We start from the raw sequence: 19,686 nt of genomic DNA, 5'->3' as shown, positions 1-19,686 counted from the left end.
TTTTCACTGTTTTCGGTCCCGGCGAAGCCTGACACCGCTGCAAGAGCAGTTTGCTAACCCACAACCTAACTAATGTTAGTTGCATTAATTGCTGTGATGTTGTTCGCAGTGTATCATGGTATTGGATACATACCCCCCTTTAACTTTTCTTTTTTTCAAATTGATTTTCCCATCGTTGCTTATATATGCAATTTCACTGACAATTTAAAACAAAAAAAATACTAGTAAAGTCTAAAAAAAACAATCAGTCCTACATCTGTGAGACGTATTGTCCCATGTTATATATGTCGTCTGCTCTAGTTTCAGGTACAGACTGCTTGTCAGTTCATCTACGTGGAGTGTGATACACTGAAAGGTTTGTATATTTTATTGTAATAATTCTTTAGCTTAAGCAAACAGAAGTTAGTAGTGTTTGAGCACTGTGATCTTACTTCCCTAATGCACTGTTGCATTGATCCCATTGTAATCTAGAGATATGTGTCTGTGTATGCTGTGTTTTAATGTTGCCAGTCTGACGTCAAGAAAACTAATCACACAATATTATTCTACTTTGTAATTCAAGTGATTAAGTTCTGTAACATCAGTTTCCTTTGTGAACAGACAGTTCATATGATGAGAATGCACAAAATAAAGAGGACAGAGAACACAATTGTTCAGCAATAGATGACCCCCCCGTCTCAGCTGGCACACACATTGATCCTTCCGAGATGTCAGGCATCATTGTTGGAGGCTCTGAGAAAGAAAATGGGGAGGAGTTTGTACAAAGTGATGAAAGAAAAGAAGATGAACAGAGAGAAATCAAAACTGAAACTGGAAATTCTCCAACACCTCTATATGCACCGGCTACCTCATCTCTAGACATCAAACCTGAAACTGAGAACATGGGAGCAACCAGCAATCACTGGGAGGAGAGAGAAGAAACGGAGCGTTGTGGAAATACCCCGGAAGAAAACAAAAGTAGAGAAGTGGGGCCTGAATTGCAGATACAATGGATTCAAGGATTTGAAGACTGTGAAAATGCTAATAACAATCATCTTTACATGTCAACTTCTGAAGCCAGTGGTCAATCTTCACCCATACAGAGAGGTATCAAGAAGGAATACATGGATGCAGTGTGTAAGTTCAGAACATTTCATGTTTTGTTTGTGCAAGCCCGAATATACATTTCAAAATTGAAATACTCCCTAATTGTACAGGTGGTAGCGCTCCCACTGAATCCCAGAGTGTGCTTGTTGACTGGACCACCTCTGGCTACGAAGCAGCGGAATCACAAGCGATGAAGCTAGAGACGAGGTAAGGTCTAACAATCACATCAGTTGGATAAACAAAGATCCCTCATTTGCCATAAAGAGATTTTCTTTCCACAGAGTTCCCCAAACAAGCCGAGCCTCAGACATCAGTCAGTCCTCCGACATGGCGGAGGCTGCGTCCTCTAGGCCCTCTGCTAGCTGCGTTCTGGATACAATGGACCTTGATCAGCTGAGGAGAGAGAAATTAAAGTTGCAAATAAAAGTCTTGAGGCTACAAGAGGAATACTACACTCAGAAAATAAGGGAACGTAAAGAATGACGCTGTTTCATTGGAGCCTGATTGGATGGTGCAATAGGACAATGTGATCGCTCAGGGATCACTGAGTGTTTACTCAACACTTGTCATAACCTGCTAAAGTTGTCAACTTTATCATCATTATTTCTATCTTCCATCATCATCCAGCAGACAGATTGTACCTATAAACTTGAAGCAACTAAAACAACCTATCTATCCATCATCTATACCCGCTTATCCTTTTCCATTGGTTCAGAAGGTACAGGGGGTAGATTGGGTCACAGGTTGCTAACCAAAAGGTTTGCAGTTCGATCCCCAGTTCTTCCCCCTGCATGTGGAAGTGTCCTGATACTGAGATACTGGACTCCACATCGCTCCTGATGCTGTGCCATCTGTGTGAATGGGTGAAAATGACATGTGGTGTACCTGACTAAACTCTTAATCCTGCAGAATCCTAAAGCAATACAAATTAATTAAATTAAAATTAAGTGCGAGGCAGGTAATGCATTTATGTCACACACCTTGTGTTATTATGAGCATTAGGCCTTTAACCAAGTGTGACTGCGTAATGATGAAACAAAGGAAAAGGATGACAAAAGAAAGAAAATAGATTTTCTCTTCATATTAAATGTTAATGTTAAAACTTGCCTTACTGCAAGTGTACTAATCATTACAGAACATGTGCTATTATTTAATGATTGTAAAATTGTAATATTGATACCTTTTTATTTGTATATTGTTTTAAGGCCTTTGCCTATATTGCGGTAGTTGTGGGAGGAAAGGTTGGAGGAGCACCTAGCACTCTGGGATCACTGGTACTGTGTAGAAGTAGTTCCAGGTTTCAGGAAGAAATTTATCTTATCTATATTTATCTTATCCTTGTTCTATTTTCGGCTTATCTTTGTAGATTGAAACTGAAATCATTTTTGTGCTGGATGTAAACAAGATGAATAGAAAACTGCAGTCAGTCAACTAAGGCAGAAATATAGTGCGAGAAAAAGAAAACAAGTTGGGGTGTGGGAGTTATACTCTCAATCCATCTGCTGATCAATACAGCTGAGAGCAGTACGATCTATATTTAGAGCTAAGTGGAGTCATTTTAGGGTTAACTTAGTACAGATGGCAGAAGAAAGGATAATACAAATGTCAAAAAACCCCAATTTATTATGAACTATGTTTGCATTCATTAAAAACGTTAAACAGAATTCATACACTTTTTGTGTTTTGTACATTTGTATTTACAATTCAATCAAAGCAGTGAGTGTGAAACAGTTGTTGCTACTACAGCCACTATTCTGTCATATTTTCTTCCTCTTCATCATGTTCCACCTCTTCTTCCTCCTCTTCATCATCATCTTCATCAAAGTATTTATCCTCTGCATCTCTGCTGACTATGTCCAAGTTGTCATAATCTGGGTTCTCATCCACCTCGCTGTAAATGGACACACATGCTTTCCATTAAAAACAACACAAACTGTTGGCGGCTGTTTGAATTTGACTTTTTCTGAAAATAACTTAAACATAATCATTATTCCACTGTTTGCTAGCTACTATGTTGTACCTCTATAACTATATCTATATATCTAGATATAAAGTGGAAACACTAGCGAGTCCACCACTTGAGACAGCAGGCATTTATAAAACATTTGAATTCAACAACAAAACCCTATTTATTGTCATCTTTCTCTTGCATCTGTCATTGAATATGGAATAAATCCTGTTTTTTTATTTGAAAAAACCCACACATCCTGTAGATATTTATAGTCATAGTATTTATTGACAACAATCATCAGATCTCACTCTAACCTGACTTTAAAGTGTTCAGTGTCTGTGTAACACAACCTTTACAGAGTATGAATGCCCATTCAGTGGTGGTGTGGCTGACCTGTAGTTGAAATCCTTGTCTTTGCCATCTAGGAAGCGCTGGTGCATCTGACTGATGAACTCCTCCCTGAGCAGCGCCTTCTCCTCCGGGGTGGGCTCCCCTTCCTGCTGCCGGACAGTGTCATCTACAGTAGGGACACAGAGAGAGTGACTTTTCTTTGTCTCTTCACTTCATTCTGCGAGAGCGACTTCAGCTCCACCCGTAACCCTCCCTTACCATCATCATCTTCATCCTCCTCCTCCTCCCGTGCTCCTTCCTCTCTATCCTGCTCCTCCTGCAGACGATTCTGGATGAGACGCTCCTGGTAGGAGTTGAGGAGGAGGTGGGCGAGCCCTCCTGTGCCTCCCCCTGGTTCCCCCTGTGCATCGTCCTGCATGGCCTCCTGGGAGCGCTCCAGCACCTGGTTAGTTAGCAGAAATTACTTTAAAAACAAACAAACAGCAAACTGAGCTGCTAATATCAAATAAAAGTAACTGACATCTTTTAAGTATGACAGCTCTGCATCACGCTCTCACCTCCTCGTCAGTCAGGTACTGGCCGATATATTGTTCATACAGCAGCGGCTCCCTCATTCGCATCTGTTCCTCACTGAAATACTGTCCCTCTAGAGGAGGAGGTAGGGCGGAGGAACAGAGGGATGACAAGCAGGAAAGAACACACAGTTCATATACTTCATCTAGCATACACTATGTACTACAGGACTCACTACTGGTTGGTGTAGAGACTGTTGGGGGGCAGCAGATATATCTCAGTAGTGGATAGCTAGCTTTCCACTGTGTGAGCTGACACACAACACTAACCTGTTATTCCAGCCAGGATTTGTGTGTAATGTTAAATTACCTTCCCACAGACATTCAGCTTACTATCTAGTTTGCTAGATATGCTGTTGATATGCTGCTGGTGTGATGTTAGCTATAGTAGCAGCAGCAGAGTTGGGAGTATTGCTGTGTGGAGCTGCTGTGCTGGCTCTGGGAAATCGTCTCCTCCTCTCTGCATGTTAGCTTCGAAGCAGCAACATTAGCGACAGTTTGCACACCCACGACACAGCGAATGTTAATTACATTGCTTTTGTGCCGTTGTTCGCTCTATGTGATAGTTCCTGTCATGATATTGGATTTGTCCAGAATTGCTTACACAGAATGTGATGCACAGTCAATTCAACACAGCTATGGTAACATGAGTCAGATCCTGGCTTATACTGAAAGCCCTTAATTCTTAACCGGTATAAATCAATATATCCTATGTAGTCCATGTGTTACCCCTCTGCAGGGCCCTGAGGGCGGCGTAGCGCTGGTTTCGAACCCTGGTCCTGTTGGTGCATGCCGCAGCTCGTCTCTGTATCACTTTGCTGTAGTGCTGAACCCGTGGATCTGAGCAGACGTGGGCAAAGGCTGACAGGTTCGGGGGCTTGAGGTAGGCCTAGAAATGGGGGCAGAGTAGATCACACAAAGAAAACAGATGAGCACAAAAACAAGGTTTTTGATTTGGTTGTCAGTATTCTAAATCCCTTTCCCTTTGACTGTGCTGTTTATATCAAGTGATTTATTTATGTTTAAACCCAAACACTTTGTTATATTGAACCCAATAACTGTCGCTATAGCTCCACCTGCACATTAACATCAGATTCACTGAGAGAACAATTCTGAAAATGCAGGAAATTATTAAGAAGCAGTTCAATGTCTAAGTCTTTGTTATAGCCCACAACTAGTCTTCTTTTTCGTATGGGGGCTGTCTGTGCATGGTGTTTAGGCAGACAGGGCATCTTTTGGTATAAAAAAACAGAAATTAAACATACAATTTAGTATTAACAACACCTCTGATACACTGAAGTTGATGATACTAAACACCAGCATCCAAACAATCCAACAACTGTACTCTGAAGTTTTCACCAACCTCCCAGCCCAAGGGCCTGTTTATATGTATAAATGCGAGTGCACAATAAACAAATACGCACACTGAGCTGTGCACACATACATGGTACCTCTCCAGGAACACCAGCGGCCTGCTGCTGTACTGATGCAGCAGCTCCTCTCTGCGCTCCTCCAGGCTCAGTTCAGCCTCTCCGATCTGCTGGCTCTTCACTGGACTCCCACTCTTGGCGATGGCTTCCACCATGTCATTTACACAAGTGGACTCTGCCTGGCTCACGTACTGTATGAACAGAAGAAACACCATCAGTAAAGCGCCGTGTGCAGATACTCGCTTTATCTAGAACAGGGTGTACTGCAGGTGATGCTCCGGGTCTCACCTGGGGGTCTTGTCGTGGGGACCGCGGCGGCCGTGGGTCCGCGGGGCAGTTTAAGTCACATCTCCAGGGCCGTGCCGCCGGTTCTTCAGGGGATTTACTCTCCTCTTCACTCTCACACGGCCTCGGCTGTGTTTTAACGGGAGGCTCGATTTCACCCCACATAGTTATCCCTTTAACCAGCTCGCTAAAGTGTTTCCAGTTAGCTCTTGATAGACAGCCAATGTGACGGTTCACTAACGTTAAACTAACGTGTTATATCCGTTGTCCGGTTATTTGTTACCGTACAGAATACGTTGACATAGACACCGGGAAGAGCTAGTTGATTTTTTTTGACTTAGTGCTTACATTCTCACATGAAAAATATAATTAAATTTGGTTTAAATGCGTCCCCTTTGATTTGTGAATCATTGTTTTTCGGCCATGTTGGTCCGTCAGTAATATTGGACTACTTTTCTGCGACCGACAGAAGGTTCCTTCCTCCCGTCTGTTCTGTTGATTTTGTCGCCCTCTGGTGGTAGTTTTTAGGGTTGTTGTTTTTTCACTATAGAAAAAGAAGAAGTGGAATATTATTTAAAAAAATAAAGAACAAAAAATATATATACACATACACGTATATTGTATGGGTACCTCAAAAATGACTTCCTGCGCCGGTTCAGAGGCTGCTGATCCAGTTGTACACTGCAATAATCCAGTCTGTTCTCTGTTCATCCATCACTGTCTGATTGGATCGGACACCAAACAGGACAGGAACAGACTACAACAGACAGTCAGGACTGCAGAGAAAATCATTGCAGGAAAAATCAGGAAAAAAAAGGCAGGAAACATCTCTGCGAATCCATCACACCCTGGACACAACCTGTTCCATTGTTTTCCCTCTTGTATGCACTAGAGAGCACTGTACGCCCAAACAACCAGACACACGTTTCTTCCCACAGGCCATCACTCTGATGAACAGTTAAATCTGTAATAGTGTTAGACATAGGTTTTCCTGTTCCAAAGATCATCATTGTCAATATTTTATGATTACTATTATATTATTACTATAGTAATAGTACACATTAGACCACACTTCACTACCTCTGCTAAGACATTTAGAATATAAGGAAACAAAGTGGTCTGACAGACACATAGTGGCTGAGAGATGAGAAACAAATCAAAATGATGTACAGGTTTATGTAGGCTACTTATGTGGTTAAAGACATTACTGGTGGAAACAAAGCTATGACAGCGCCAGGTGACTTAAGATAATAACAATAATCACTTACTTAGATTCATGTTGTTGTATAGTTTTAGTCCTTATAATAAGAGAGCCTGTAAATCAATTTAGGAGTGATTGCAGCCTCCAAATAGGGACACTGCATAAGGAGGCAGCTTCATATTTACTTTCCGTCAGACACTGTCAGTCTGCATATTTTAAATGAGATGCAAACTAGCTAATTACATTTTAAATCTATTTGAGACTGTGCATACAGCAGTACAAACTGACATGATACAGGCCTAACGTGCGTCCTGTTTTATTAGTTGATGTTGAAGCCTGTCTTGAAGAAGGTCCAGCTGTCAAAGTTTTGTCAGTTTTGTGCTTAGTTGTAGTATACAACTAAAATAGATTACCATGCAGAACAGGCCTAAACTTGCCATATTGCACAGTGAGAGAAATCAGGGTTTAGTTCGGGGCCCACACAGCTAATTCTTTGGCCAGGGGTCCCCGATTGAGTTAATCTAACCTCCCATATATGCAACATTTGATAAAACATCTGGATGTTGCTCTCCTTTTCCTTGTTGAACCTTGCTGTTCTTCTGGCTGCCATGTTCTCTCTATTTCTATTTCTGTTCATTGCTTTTATTGTGTCTCTGTTTTATATCTTGCTATCATCTTTTATTGTGAAACACTATGACGTCTGTGCTACATAGCCGAAATAAATGTAACTTTCTACAGTCCACGACAACAACCTATCAAGTCAAGTAGAGTTACAAAATGTAGCCTTCCATTCATTTGACTTTAGTTCATTTCTCTATACCCCATGGTCTTCCTTCTGCATGTGCGGATAAAACACAAAGCAAACTATGCTAAATACTTTCTTCAAGTAGCCCACACTGTCGTACAGGTGCATCCTCATATTCCCGGACAGGTGACTTCAGCAGGGAGGAGCCACTATTGATGTAGGTATATATATATATATTATATATATCAGTATATATATTATTTTATATATTTAATATGTCCAGTGTGGCCACTTGCCACTGTCCTCTCTGAGCTTCTGATAGAAATGCTGGACTGGATGGGATTGTGGTGGGGTCGGTCGGCGGTCCCGCGTGAGAGTGACTTTTGTCGCGGCGGCGAGCGGGTCTGCCCAGGGGTTAGGGGAGGAGTATGTTAAAGTGCTGCGACACAGGGACACACACACACAACACAAGTAAGCGGAGTCGAGCTATCTTGGGCACAACAATTGTTTACTGTTACAAGAACGGCATTCCCGGGGCATATGCTTCAAACCAGTAGCAAGTTTATTTTTTGAAAAGTTTTAAACAGGAAATCAGTACTCATCGTTGTTGGACTCTTACAGGAGTGTGCCCCACCTTCGGCCCGAAACTAAACAAAAAAACTTCCGCTCCCGGTTGTTTGTTGTATCCGGGTCTGAGTGGTATCAACAGTGAAACATGGGGACCACCATAATGGAACCCAAAGGTAGAGGTATTTACAAACCAAAGATTGCTTCCCCATGGAACTTCATGCGTGCTCGTGTAATTGCCAGGACCTCTCCTACAACGGGCACTGGTTTAACAAAAACCGTGTCCCTAGTATGGAGGAGAAATTTAGTTAATTAGGGGACAATCTCGCCCGGAGTGTTTCTAAAGTGGAATCCCTCGGCGTCCTAGGAATTATAACCCCTGTATGTTGCATTAAAAACTGAGTGGAAAAGCTGGGATAATGGCTAGTTTTATTTAGTGTTTAGTGAGTCAACCCAACTAAAGCTTCAGTGGGACTCACTGCCTTCTTTGTAAATATTATGGTTTTCTTAAATGTTTCATTTCGGCTATAAAAGCTTCTTTGAGCCACTCACTGCTTCTCTTGCTCAACCTGTCTTCTATTAAACATCTGGTCTTTTAAATACCAATTTCAAAAACACAGGTTGCAGATCCAAATCTAGCAGTTCTTAATTCTTAAACAGGTCCATGCTGGCTTAAAAAACGTGAGCTTACCCATTGGGGTGGCTGTTAGTTAAAAGACCACTACAAATTACCACAAAAAATACAAGTAGGACAAGAACTTTTATTTTGAAACCCCCGCAATTTCTTCTTTCTTCCTCAAATAATTCCCGAGGTGGATATAGCAGATTCTTTCGTGGCTTGCCCCCCATAAGCTCTCTTCCTTTTTCCTCTCAACTCAGACACTTCCTTCTAGCTGGAGTTCGAGGCCTGTTGAAGCCACTCGAGGGGGATCCCTATCCCCTCCTCCTCGCTTCCTCCTCTCCCCCTTTCCTCCTCTTCCTCCGTTCTTTCAGCTCTTCTTAGATTGGCAGTCCCTTGACTTACCTCTTTCTCAAGCTGCAGCTTGAAGGCCAAACCTCAAGGTTTTGGTAAGGGTCTGTTGATCCCCCAGTGTTTAACCTTTCAGGTACTCAAACTGCTGGCTCCAGTGGCTTGCTGGGAGAGGTCTTCCTGTTGCTTAATGGCTGGGCTCTTCTCTCCTGCAGGCTGATCACTGAAGCTTCAGTTCTCTCTTTCTGGAGCCTTGGTTTGTTAAATAACAACCTTGTCTCAATTCGTCTCTGCTTGGAGCGCTCCTTAACCTTTTCCTTCCTGACGGGGCCAAACGTGCTTGCTCTGAACTCAGGGAAGCTTAGCTTTTCACCTCCTCTACCTGAGTATTTAGAGCCTCGTTCCCGCTCGTCTCTGTCCGGGGCAGATGGGTTGAATCATGTTATTGTTGCACGTCATGTTACACCTTTGAACATATTGTAGATTTGCGATCCGCATGGTCAGAATCCAAACTGACAGATTCAATCGTTTGTTTCTCCATTGTACACTTTATATGCAGATTAAACATCTATCTGTCATCTGTTTTTAGTGTAAGTGGATCCAGTGAGATGGAGATCCCTAGGTGCTCGTTTAACAAGAAATAAAAACCAGGTACGTACAACAGCAGCTCTCTGCTACTGATTCTTCATATCTCCTTTATTAATCTGACAAAAGGCAGCTGTCAGACAGTAATTAGGAATTTTAAGTCGATTTCAAATGTTTCATCCATTTAGGAGTAATTCACTGATGCAATAAATGCGCATGGTTGGTGCTCTCTGGCTTGTGAATATTTGCTTTGCCACTGACAAAGCTGTAGAAAGCCCGGTTAGGTTTTCCTCTTTGAGTTGACACATTGACAGCTGTTTGAAAAGCGTGCACTCAACACACTATTTACATTCCAACACAAACACACCAGGATATTCTGGAGCTACATTAAGCCAGTGTTGCCTCTCCTGTCTCCATACAGTGTTTCATACAGAGCTTGTATCTCAGAGCAGAATGTCTTAGAGTCTTTGGGATGAGTCCCGTCTGTCAGTGAGGTCGTCTGCTATGAAATTAAACACATGGCCACGCTGTGCCCACGTCGATATTACTATAACCTGAAATGAGTCAGTGACATGATGATAATAACAGCTTTGTTTTAATGATACTGTCTCTTCAAGTGTTTCTCATTTGGACCATTAGCTACAGTGTTGTAGGTAGATAATAATTCCCCCGGGGTAATGAGCTGAGACAGGCTCTCTTAGCTCAAACCCTAACCTTAACTGTAGGTCAGAAAATTGGGCAAGTAACTGTAACACGTGGACGACTCTATGCAGCCCTTGTATTTATGATCATTGCTCGAACCGAGTAGAAAATCTAATTGTTTATGGGCAGTTTGGGATTAACACCAGAGGGCCAGACTGGTGTGTGATGTAACCGACTCACACTCAACTACAACAGACTGTTAATTAAATAATTGTATCACTCTCCTCTCAATCTTGCAAAAATGTATCAAATCAACAACTGACCATTCACTACTAAACCCTCCCCCGAGCAGTGATTGCCCAATCATAGCTTAGCAACAGTAACTAGGCAAGCCACATGCCAAATCTATATCAGAGTTTGGAGGGTGTTTTTTTTATTCTATTTCCAAAACCCAAAACACAAGAAAAGTGCAAGGAACAGATTAAACAGTGTGTTTATCTACTCTAACTTAAACTGCACATGTTAGCGCTCCTGGCTAACTAGCTTAGTTGTAATCTAGTGTTGTTTGCAAACACAAGGGGCATGTCATTAGGTAACTATATTATTATGTCATCTTGACAAGTATAACAGTAGTAACTAAAGGGGTGGGACCTAGCTGCAGTCACAGAACATGTACATCACTCCTTGCTAGCTTGCTTTAGTAAGCTTGTCTGAGGGTTTTTCAGTCAGCCTGATGCACAGTGGCCCACTCTGTCTGTCAGTGTGTTTGTGAACCAAGAGGAGCAAAGAGAGCAACAGGAGAAGGCGAGGACTTTAGTGCACCGGGGTACAAGTAAGGGCCTCAGATCAGTTGTGATCTCAGTAGACGTTATCATAACACGGGGCTGCTTCTGGAAGGCAAAATTAGATTTCTTTTTTAAGAGTTTGTAACTTAACAGTACTTGCAGCCATTAAGTAAAGGTCAGTATTTCCATAGAACGGTGAAAAGGGACAAAGGTTTTGTTCCATGTGTGATGGGCATGTTGTTTTGTTGGCTAGTTTTATTACAGTTGTATCAAGGCCAGTAATATTACTTCTGTGACCACTTGTCTCTTATCCTTTTGTCAACGTGCAATGATTTGTTGTTTCGGGTTGTAAGGTTGAGGTAATATAATATCCTTGGAAATAAGGTGTGTAACACAGCTAGTATAAAAACACAGTGAATATCATCACATTTCCTCCCATAAAGGAGGTAAAGCTACGCTTGTTGCTGCTGCTGATGATATTGAGCAAGAGCTCTCCTTGCTGTTTTATGTTTTAATGACATGTTGGAGTTTATTATAGTGCTCTCTTTTAAATGTACTGTTTTAGTGGATTGTTTTGGCTGCTTAAGAGTTTCAGGAACCAAACGCTGTTCAGAAGCTGGCAGAGCACACTGGAATCCCGTGTGTACAGGCTATCCAAATGTTAGGCAGTGCTTTATCTGAAGAGATATGGGATCCTTTTACTTTCCCTAGATAAATAGAGTTTAAGAAGGGAAGAGTGAACCCTTACACAAGCTGGATAAACAGTACATTAGTTACATTGTGTAATACTATAAACTATCATTAATAATAGTGTTTTAAACAGATATGCTGTTATGGTATTTATGCTAATATTATGCTAATGTGATGTTCTAATGGACCAACTCACACATTGTTAGTAAATCATCAGCTGAGATTCGGGTGTGTGTGTGTGTGTGTGTGAGTGTGTGTGTGTGGCCATCAGGGGTTACCTTTCTTCCCAGCAGCCAGAGGATGATTATGTAATGTCTTGTCACAGAGAGTGTTGTGGTGTTGTTGTTGTTGTTTTTTTACACAGCAGCTGATCGGCCTGACCGTTCCAGCAACAGTTTATGGTGAGTTGCCATAACAACAAAGAGGCGAACCCACTGTCAACGTTGGGTGTCCGTTAGCTCTGTTATGTCCTCCTCACTGTGAACTACAGGCTCATATGACTAGAAAGGAGCCATTTAGACAGAGAGAGGTTTGGAGAGACAGATAGAAGGTGGTGTATGTGACAGGTGTAGAACAGGCAGATATGGAGGGTAGAGATAAGAGAGGCAGAACTAAATGCTTTATGCTACGAGATAACTCCAACACAGTCTTTATGGATGTTTTTGGTGCCTTCGGCCCTGAAATCTAGGTGTTTATACGTGTTTATGTGTTTCTTCACTTCTTAGATCTGTCTACTGGCCACACTCTGAATCCCTGGTAACCATGGAAACCAAGTTTGGAGAGAGTCCGCATGCAGATGTCTCCATCCCCAGCCCGCAGAGTGCAGCTGTGGCCAATGTGCTGCAAGAGTTGTCCCTGCAGCCTGGCCCCAACCTGCTGCCAGTCAAAGAGAGGAAGGATGGTAAGAGGCAGTTTTTACACTCAAACCAAATTAACTGTTTTTAGATATTTACATGCAGAGACATGTTTGGTAAAAGTGTCCATCAAATGGCAATAGCACTGTAAAATTACTAAAGCAGAGGAGCAAGAAGGCACCAACTCATTATGGTCCCATTTGATTAAATGTATCTGCTCAATATGATTGGAGGCTGTTTTCTTTTAAAGATGTTCCTCACAGGCGAGATGGTGTTTGTGTGCCTTGGGTTTTTCCAGCATCTGTAGAGCTGCTTGCTGCTCCTAGAGTTTACATTTCGGACATACTAGGTCCCCCCTTCGCATTACCTCATTATAAACAGCAAGTGCTGTCTTCCAAATGCACATGCACTCAACAGCGTGCTAGCTTACGCACACACATACAGACTGTCAAACCAATGAAAAATATTGTATACACACCATATTTCAGTGCACTTCTTGAAATGACGGTTAAACAGCAAAGTTTTCTTGCTAGTTTGTCTAACATTTACACCTGGTGTTAAAGTGGAGTGGTGGAGTTATTGGCCACTAGTAACACTATTGAGCACAGAGGGGCATTTTTTGCAAGCTATAGCTACCACTTGTAGCTTTTGCTCTACTTGCTTAAAGGCAGACTATGCAGTATCTCTCCGTTGCTGTTTGTAATCGCACCGTTCATAGTTGGCACATCCTCCCTGAACTAAAATCAGTCCCAAACTCAGATACTGTGCACTGCTCAAAAGTTGACACCCAGATACATCCTGCACACAGCAAAAAAAGAAAACACAGGCAGAGGGAAGGGTCTCTTCAGATACAGACACCACCACACACTTCTAGTGGATCATAAGTGATGATTGAGAGGGTTATTATGTTTTGTCTGAAAATCCTATGTAGTAATATATGTCTTTAACTTAGCAGGAAGAGGTGGACAGTTAGGTGACCTTTCAGCTTTAACTAGCAACTTAAACTGCAGTATTGGAATGGCCATGTAATATGTACAGTATTTGCATTTTTGTCAGGCATGATTGTTGTAACTCAACATAAATGTTGGCATCCTGAAATAAAAGCTATGGTTGCTGTGCTTTTTTTTCACAGTTGAAATGTAGACTTCTAGCTGGAGGCATTGAGCTGGTGCCTTGATGTGGGCACTTGGATTCGATAATGCAGTCATTGCAAAGAATACTGGGTATTTCATGTGCAGCTGAGGTATAGATAGAACATGAATGCCTTCCAAAAATATTTCAGTGTTTGTAGCATTTAAGATTGATCTAACATTGACATTAAAATGGCAACGCATACATGAGAATCTTTTTGATATTCTCTTTTGATATAATACTCTATTTGTTTTTTATCCACAAGAAAATATCTTTCTCTCATTCTCTTTTCCTCTGAAGGACACCTCACCGGAGTCTTATGTTTTGTTTTTGTGTTTTCAGAAGTGCAGTATGACTATATCTGCTACAGTTGTCTGAAACATGTAGGCGAACCACTGTACCAGGTAGACAGGAATGCACTGTGGAGCCCTCTATTTTACAAGTGCATGTTGCCACCTGTGGGCCAATACGAGTACTACAACCAGACCAACAAATGTCAATCCATGGTGTCTGGTTTAACAGGTCATCAACAGACTTCCATTTGATGGACTCAAGATCAGTTTTAGTCCCTTTCAAATCCCTTTAATAAGTCCTGAATAACCCCTCTGTATGTGGGAGTTTGTGTGTGTGTGTGTGTGTGTAAGGTGTGTGCAATCTTAGCCCCAGAGTGCACAGATAAAGAAGTTCTGGATATAGCGATGTGGCCAGCTGGTCCTGCTATTTAAAAGCAGTTGGAGAGAGTACAGAGGTTAAGAGGAAGGAGAGATGTAATATCAGAGGAAGGCTGGTTGGTTGGGGGTAGGGGGTGATTTTGAAGTGAAGAAAAGGTATTGGCTGAGGATACTGGAGAAACTGTCGGTGCAGGGGTACTCAGGAGGAATAAAATAGAATAAAAGGTCAAAGAAGGAGTTAACCTACATTAACAGCAATTATTCCACATACATGTTCTCTCAGTGTATAGGTGATTTTAAGGAGGCTAAGAGTGCATGCAGCAACCTAAGCCTGGGAGGCTCAGTGCAGCAAGCACACAATTATGCTCATGAGCAATTTAATGTTGAAGAAAATATGGATCATTTGAACAACTTGGTAAACTTATTGGGGTTTTTGGACCCACAGTGCTGTCTGCAAAACACATACTTTATGTTTCACCCACTGACAGACATTTAATGCATCTTTTGGAGCTGTCGAGATACAGCATGGTCCCATTATTTTTAATAGTTTGCAGGGAAAGGTTTGATGGACCTAAGCCTAACCCTCATTCTGTCTTTGGTTTTCACACTGACTTCACTTTGACTGACATGTGGATCAATAGTTAATAACTACATTTTCATTTTGGGATGAATTGTTCCTTAGTGGCCTTAATGAAAAGAATGCAAGACAGACAATATAAAGTGGATAGTAGATGGATATCAAGTCAACAGCTAAGACAGCTAAAGAAACGGCTAAAAAATGTCTGTTTATGAAAGCTGAACGAAGTGGCCCATCAGAAACTGTGATACATTTGTATTTTTAAAGATTATGAAGAACAGATAATAGAGTCTTTATGTGGAAAGCAGAAATATGACTATTGGAGAGTGCATTATAGTGACATGCATGACAGCTCCACCAGGGGGAGGAGGAGTTACGGTCGGAGTTAATTTGACACCTGTTGATGACTTTGTCTTGTTTTAGGAAGAGCAAAGGTGATGAAACTGAAGATGAGGCTCATATGTAGCAAAAAATAACAGTGGAAAATATAAAAATAATATTTACAGCCATAGTTTAGCTGGTAAAAATATACTAGGGCTAATTTTCCTTCTTTATCCATTTAAAACAGTCATAAGTGACCGTTTAAAATCCACAATGCAGGTTTTCATGACCCATGTTGCTATGGAAACCTTTAAAAACCATTAATTAACGCTTCTACACAACAACCAAATATTACACTCATGGCCAACTATGTCCAGCAACCAGTGGTATGTCTTGAAGCCAGGATAACTGTTTCTCTGTGTGCTGTAGCTTCAGAGCCACACTTTAATTTCCTGTATTGTGGAGCAGAGGGTCGTTGGGGCTCCCTCTGCAGTATTGAGTGGAGGTTTTTTTTTAGCAATGACTTTTGACCTCTCGTCTCATAATTTCTTCTCCGTGACATAACAGCAAATCCTTTTAGTATGGGCCACCTCCCCAGAGATGACAGTGAGGCATTGATGAACACATAGCGAGACATTCTGTAGAGTAATCACATCAAGCTCAAAGGTCAGCAGAAAAGAATTGAAACTTTTTTTCTTAGAATCTGGTTTGTATGGGGCTCACTGACCAAAAGTCTGGCCTGAGTCTGGTTGTTGAAGTTTCTTGACATTGAGGGCCTTGTGGACTCCTAGGGATGGCGATATATGTTCACCACTTTGGTCCAATCTAAAATATCTCAACAACCATTGGATGGATTTCCATGAGGGTTTGTTCAGACATCCATGGTCCCCTTAGGACGAATGACATTGATTTTGTTGATCGCCTGAAAGCTGTGGCTGGGTTGTCCGCCCGTCCATTTGTCCGTCCCAGTCTTATGAACACAATATCTCAAGGAAAAGTTTGCACAAATGTTCACTTGGATTCAAGAATAAACTGAGTGAATTTTAGTGGTCAGAGGTCAAGCTCAATTTAACCTCACAAATACACGTTTTTGGCCATGATTCAAGAATTCTCTCGTATACAAATTGCAGAGACATTCAAGTACTTGTACAGATACAAGAGGAAATGCCTCCATAGGACCTTAGCAACCCCCGCCTGAAAACAGAAGGCACTGTGAAAGTTCTGCACTCAAGCTACAATACTGACCTTGACTTTTCCATAGCTTTTGACAGTTGTGGAAACATTACCTCTCCAAACCACTATTTTGAAATCTTATTCTGTTTATTAATCAACAGAGATTAACATCGGCCTCTACTGATACAGCAAGACTGAGCTCTGTGTGCAGGGGAGATAGTGAGACGGAGATTTACGGTCCACTTGGAGCCCTTAGCAGTTTGTGTGTTTTTCTGTCAGCATTTATGACTGATGTGAGCACACATTATAGAAACAGTCAGATACATCCAAACAAACTTATGCAGACACGTCTTTAGATACATTTATACATGTGCTGTTACATAAATAGATACAGCTATATTAGTGATTCACAGCGTTGAACACATTGTCACAAAATAGATACACTCTCTGAGAATAAACAGTCGCACACACACCTACACACATGCACACAAACACACCCAGCAAAGCAGGATTATCCCTGCCAGTGTTTTGGTTGGGGCCTTATCTGAAGTAATGGCGGATCAGAGTCCTGATTCGTTTTCCCTCTCTTGTCAGACTGAGGAGTTCTTTGCCTGGGGACACCACATCTTGCATATTAACACCCTCGATACAGAAATGCACCCACAGACACATCGTCCTGCATATTTAACATGTGCACACAAATGCACACGCTGATATATGTGTGCATCAGCTCTCTTAACAATCCTTCATGCCTGTAATATAGCCACTGATAACCAAATCATTTACAAAAGCACACACTTTACCGTGTGCTAGCCATTTCTTTGTTTTTGAAGCGCTGCCTCCACTAAATAATTTTTGTCATCAGCATAATGCGAACATGACAAGCACCAACGGTTCATTGTAATGCTAACCGACAGATGAGAAGAGATTGCTTATTTTTTTTCACCTTGAAAGGGCCTTCTCTCACCTTTTGATGTCATGTCACATTATCTGATGTCACCTGGGACAGAGCCTTAATAATGGAGATGAATGAAACTGTCAATGGAGGAGAACAGGTGTTTTATACCAGGCAGGGAGAGGAGACTGAAAGAGGGAGATAAAGGCAGTTTAAAGGCATGCAGGCAGGTTTATTGACCTGCTGCGAGAGGACAGATCAGTCGGTAGTTGGACCATGGATGCATCCTTTTCTTTTTCTTTTTTAAACACAGCCATTATACAATGGCTGAATGTCAGTGCGCAGCTTGCTAGTTGCTGTCTTGAAAAGATAAGGCACTTGATATTGAGTTTAATTTCTCCTTAAATGTGTCCTACATACTGAATCATTGTACTATTGAGGAAGGTAAAGGCTTACAGAGGGGCATATACTTGAGGGCTTGTTTGTTCCAGCTCTCATCAACTGGCCCAATTTTATAATGTCTTTTTAGAAAGCTGTGAGTGATAGAAAGTTAAAGGTGATAGGCATGTGAGAAGAAAATTGCTTGTTTTAGAAACTGATTCATCATACTATTATAACAGGTTAAATCTAATCTAATCGAATACTGGACACGTGAAAGCACATTCACTTCCTTTTGTAATGAGCTGACAACAATTACTTTTAATCTTTGCATTTGGTTGACAATATAAAGAGTGTTACTGTAATGTGCCAGATTGGGTTTGAAAGCAGTTGTTGTACTTCCGCCAGCTGTGACGTGCATGTTTTCAGTTTGTTTTTCTCTGTAATTTCATTTGCGTAACAATTCTTAACATCAGCATGATTACTGATTGTCACTGCCGATTATTGCCATGTCTATAACAGATAGATCAGATTTACAGAGGTTTAGAGGTTGCAGATTCCATCAACATTGGTACTCATAATGAACCATAGCACTGTTTGCTTGGATTAAGAATTAAGATCTGCATTTCTGACGGTCTTTGGTGCTGCCCAAGTTGTTACGGCAGTGTCCTCTTCTGTACTAAACTGTACTCGACAAGTTATGTTCCTGAGTATGAATAGAGTCCTTTAAACATGGTTAGCAGGAAACGGACAGTACAAATGTCAGACAGCAGACAGAAAAGAGTAGACATACAAAGTGACAGCAGGTGTGTGTGTGTGTGTAATGATTTTAGGCATGACAGCAGAGAGGTGCTCCCACAGGTGCATATCATTGACCCCAAGTCAAGAAGTGCTAAGTAAGAGGAATTTGGTGAGGAGCAAAGGGCCTCCACTCAACGTTTGTGTGTATGTGTGTGTGTGTGGGTGTGTGTGTGTGCATGTGTAGGTGGGCGTCCCTGTGTGCGCCTGTTTGTGTCTGTCAATGGCTGAATGACAGAGTACAGCAACAGCTGTGACAAACAAACTGCTTGATCACGGATTCACAGACATTTGACACACACAAGCACACACACGCATCTTAGTCAGTCCTGTAGCTACAGCAAATACAGCAGAAGCTCTCCTAAAGCTGTGCAGTAGCTCTGATACAGTAGCTTTATATTTGTACATGCTTTTTTCACTGCTATGATACAGTTAAGGAGGATTTTCCTGTAGACGACACTGGAGGTTTTTTCCAAAGTGGCGGGAAATTTCTGTTTTAATGAGGAGGAGAAATCTCTTTTCATTTGTTACTTTGCTTTAAAGAATATTCTTCCTTTTACTGTGTCCAGCCACTTGGCAATTGTCAAAGAGGATTGCATTGTTCTGTTTTCTGGATGTACAGACTTGTGACAGCTGCATAAAACCAACACCTGGACTAAGCTGCAGCCGACCTCTTCCTCCGTGTTTTCTTTGTGCCTCATTGAGAATAATTTCCTAGTTTGATCGCACTCGCCATGCTGGATCAACTGTCTTGTGTCCGCATTGACCGTGCCCCTCTCAGGCTTCCACCAATCAGCAGGAACATGGATGAGAGAGCCATACGATTTGAGTTAGAGCGCCAGGCCTGTCAGAGTCTCAGACAAGGTGGGATATCTGTTGTGTGTCGTGCTTCCAGTGCTCATACAGTACTTATACAGTCAAACTTGCAACACCTGTAGTGCTTTTAAAATGTATTTAGCCTAGGGATGTAACGATACACTCAACTCACGATTCGATACGGTTCACGATTTTTTGTTCACGATACGATT

At 41.7% G+C, this 19,686-nt stretch overlaps 3 protein-coding genes across 4 annotated transcripts in view; 2 read left to right on the top strand and 1 right to left on the bottom strand.

The window, feature by feature from the left end:
* Positions 1–2,550, top strand: part of LOC118323092 — an 11,781-nt gene extending 9,231 nt beyond the window's left edge. Inside the window, exons 11-14 of the mRNA XM_035655012.1 lie at positions 301–355; positions 601–1,116; positions 1,197–1,293; positions 1,368–2,550. Coding sequence (XP_035510905.1) covers positions 301–355; positions 601–1,116; positions 1,197–1,293; positions 1,368–1,569 — 870 coding nt within the window. The 3' untranslated portion in view covers positions 1,570–2,550. The remainder of the gene's footprint in view (positions 1–300; positions 356–600; positions 1,117–1,196; positions 1,294–1,367) is intronic.
* A 141-nt stretch (positions 2,551–2,691) lies between these two features.
* Positions 2,692–5,840, bottom strand: ccdc97 (coiled-coil domain containing 97). Its single transcript, XM_035654691.1, has 7 exons — positions 5,679–5,840; positions 5,405–5,581; positions 4,690–4,849; positions 3,946–4,034; positions 3,647–3,830; positions 3,431–3,554; positions 2,692–2,977 (listed from the first exon to the last, which is right to left on the bottom strand). Exons 1-7 carry the CDS (start codon positions 5,838–5,840, stop codon positions 2,836–2,838), a joined length of 1,038 nt encoding a protein of 345 aa, XP_035510584.1. The 3' UTR covers positions 2,692–2,835.
* Positions 5,841–9,747: 3,907 nt separating this feature from the next.
* Positions 9,748–19,686, top strand: part of LOC118323695 (myocardin-related transcription factor B-like) — a 35,381-nt gene continuing 25,442 nt past the window's right edge. The window contains exons 1-2 of one of the 2 annotated variants that reach the window (XM_035655745.1): positions 9,748–9,809; positions 12,586–12,761. In XM_035655745.1, coding sequence (XP_035511638.1) covers positions 12,623–12,761 — 139 coding nt within the window. In that variant the 5' untranslated portion in view covers positions 9,748–9,809; positions 12,586–12,622. Of the gene's footprint in view, positions 9,810–12,585; positions 12,762–18,934; positions 19,523–19,686 lie in introns of those variants that run through there. The other variant, XM_035655746.1, reaches the window with a different exon arrangement.

The sequence above is a fragment of the Morone saxatilis genome, unplaced genomic scaffold (assembly GCF_004916995.1).
Source record: "Morone saxatilis isolate NCDOM2014 unplaced genomic scaffold, NCSU_SB_2.0 Contig14, whole genome shotgun sequence".
In the NCBI taxonomy this organism is placed as follows: domain Eukaryota; kingdom Metazoa; phylum Chordata; class Actinopteri; family Moronidae; genus Morone; species Morone saxatilis.
This window is presented reverse-complemented; position numbering and strand designations above follow the sequence as displayed.

What these genes read in the sequence shown, in the direction of transcription:
- ccdc97 (XM_035654691.1), bottom strand. Translation starts at nt 5,840, where the DNA reads ATGTGGGGTGAAATCGAGCCTCCCGTTAAAACACAGCCGAGGCCGTGT. An exon ending in TGTTCCTGGAGAGGTACCAT is followed by an intron (nt 4,850 to 5,404) that starts GTATGTGTGCAC and finishes CCCCATTTCTAG; the next exon opens with GCCTACCTCAAGCCCCCGAA. An exon ending in CCTCAGGGCCCTGCAGAGGG is followed by an intron (nt 4,035 to 4,689) that starts GTAACACATGGA and finishes CTCCTCCTCTAG; the next exon opens with AGGGACAGTATTTCAGTGAG.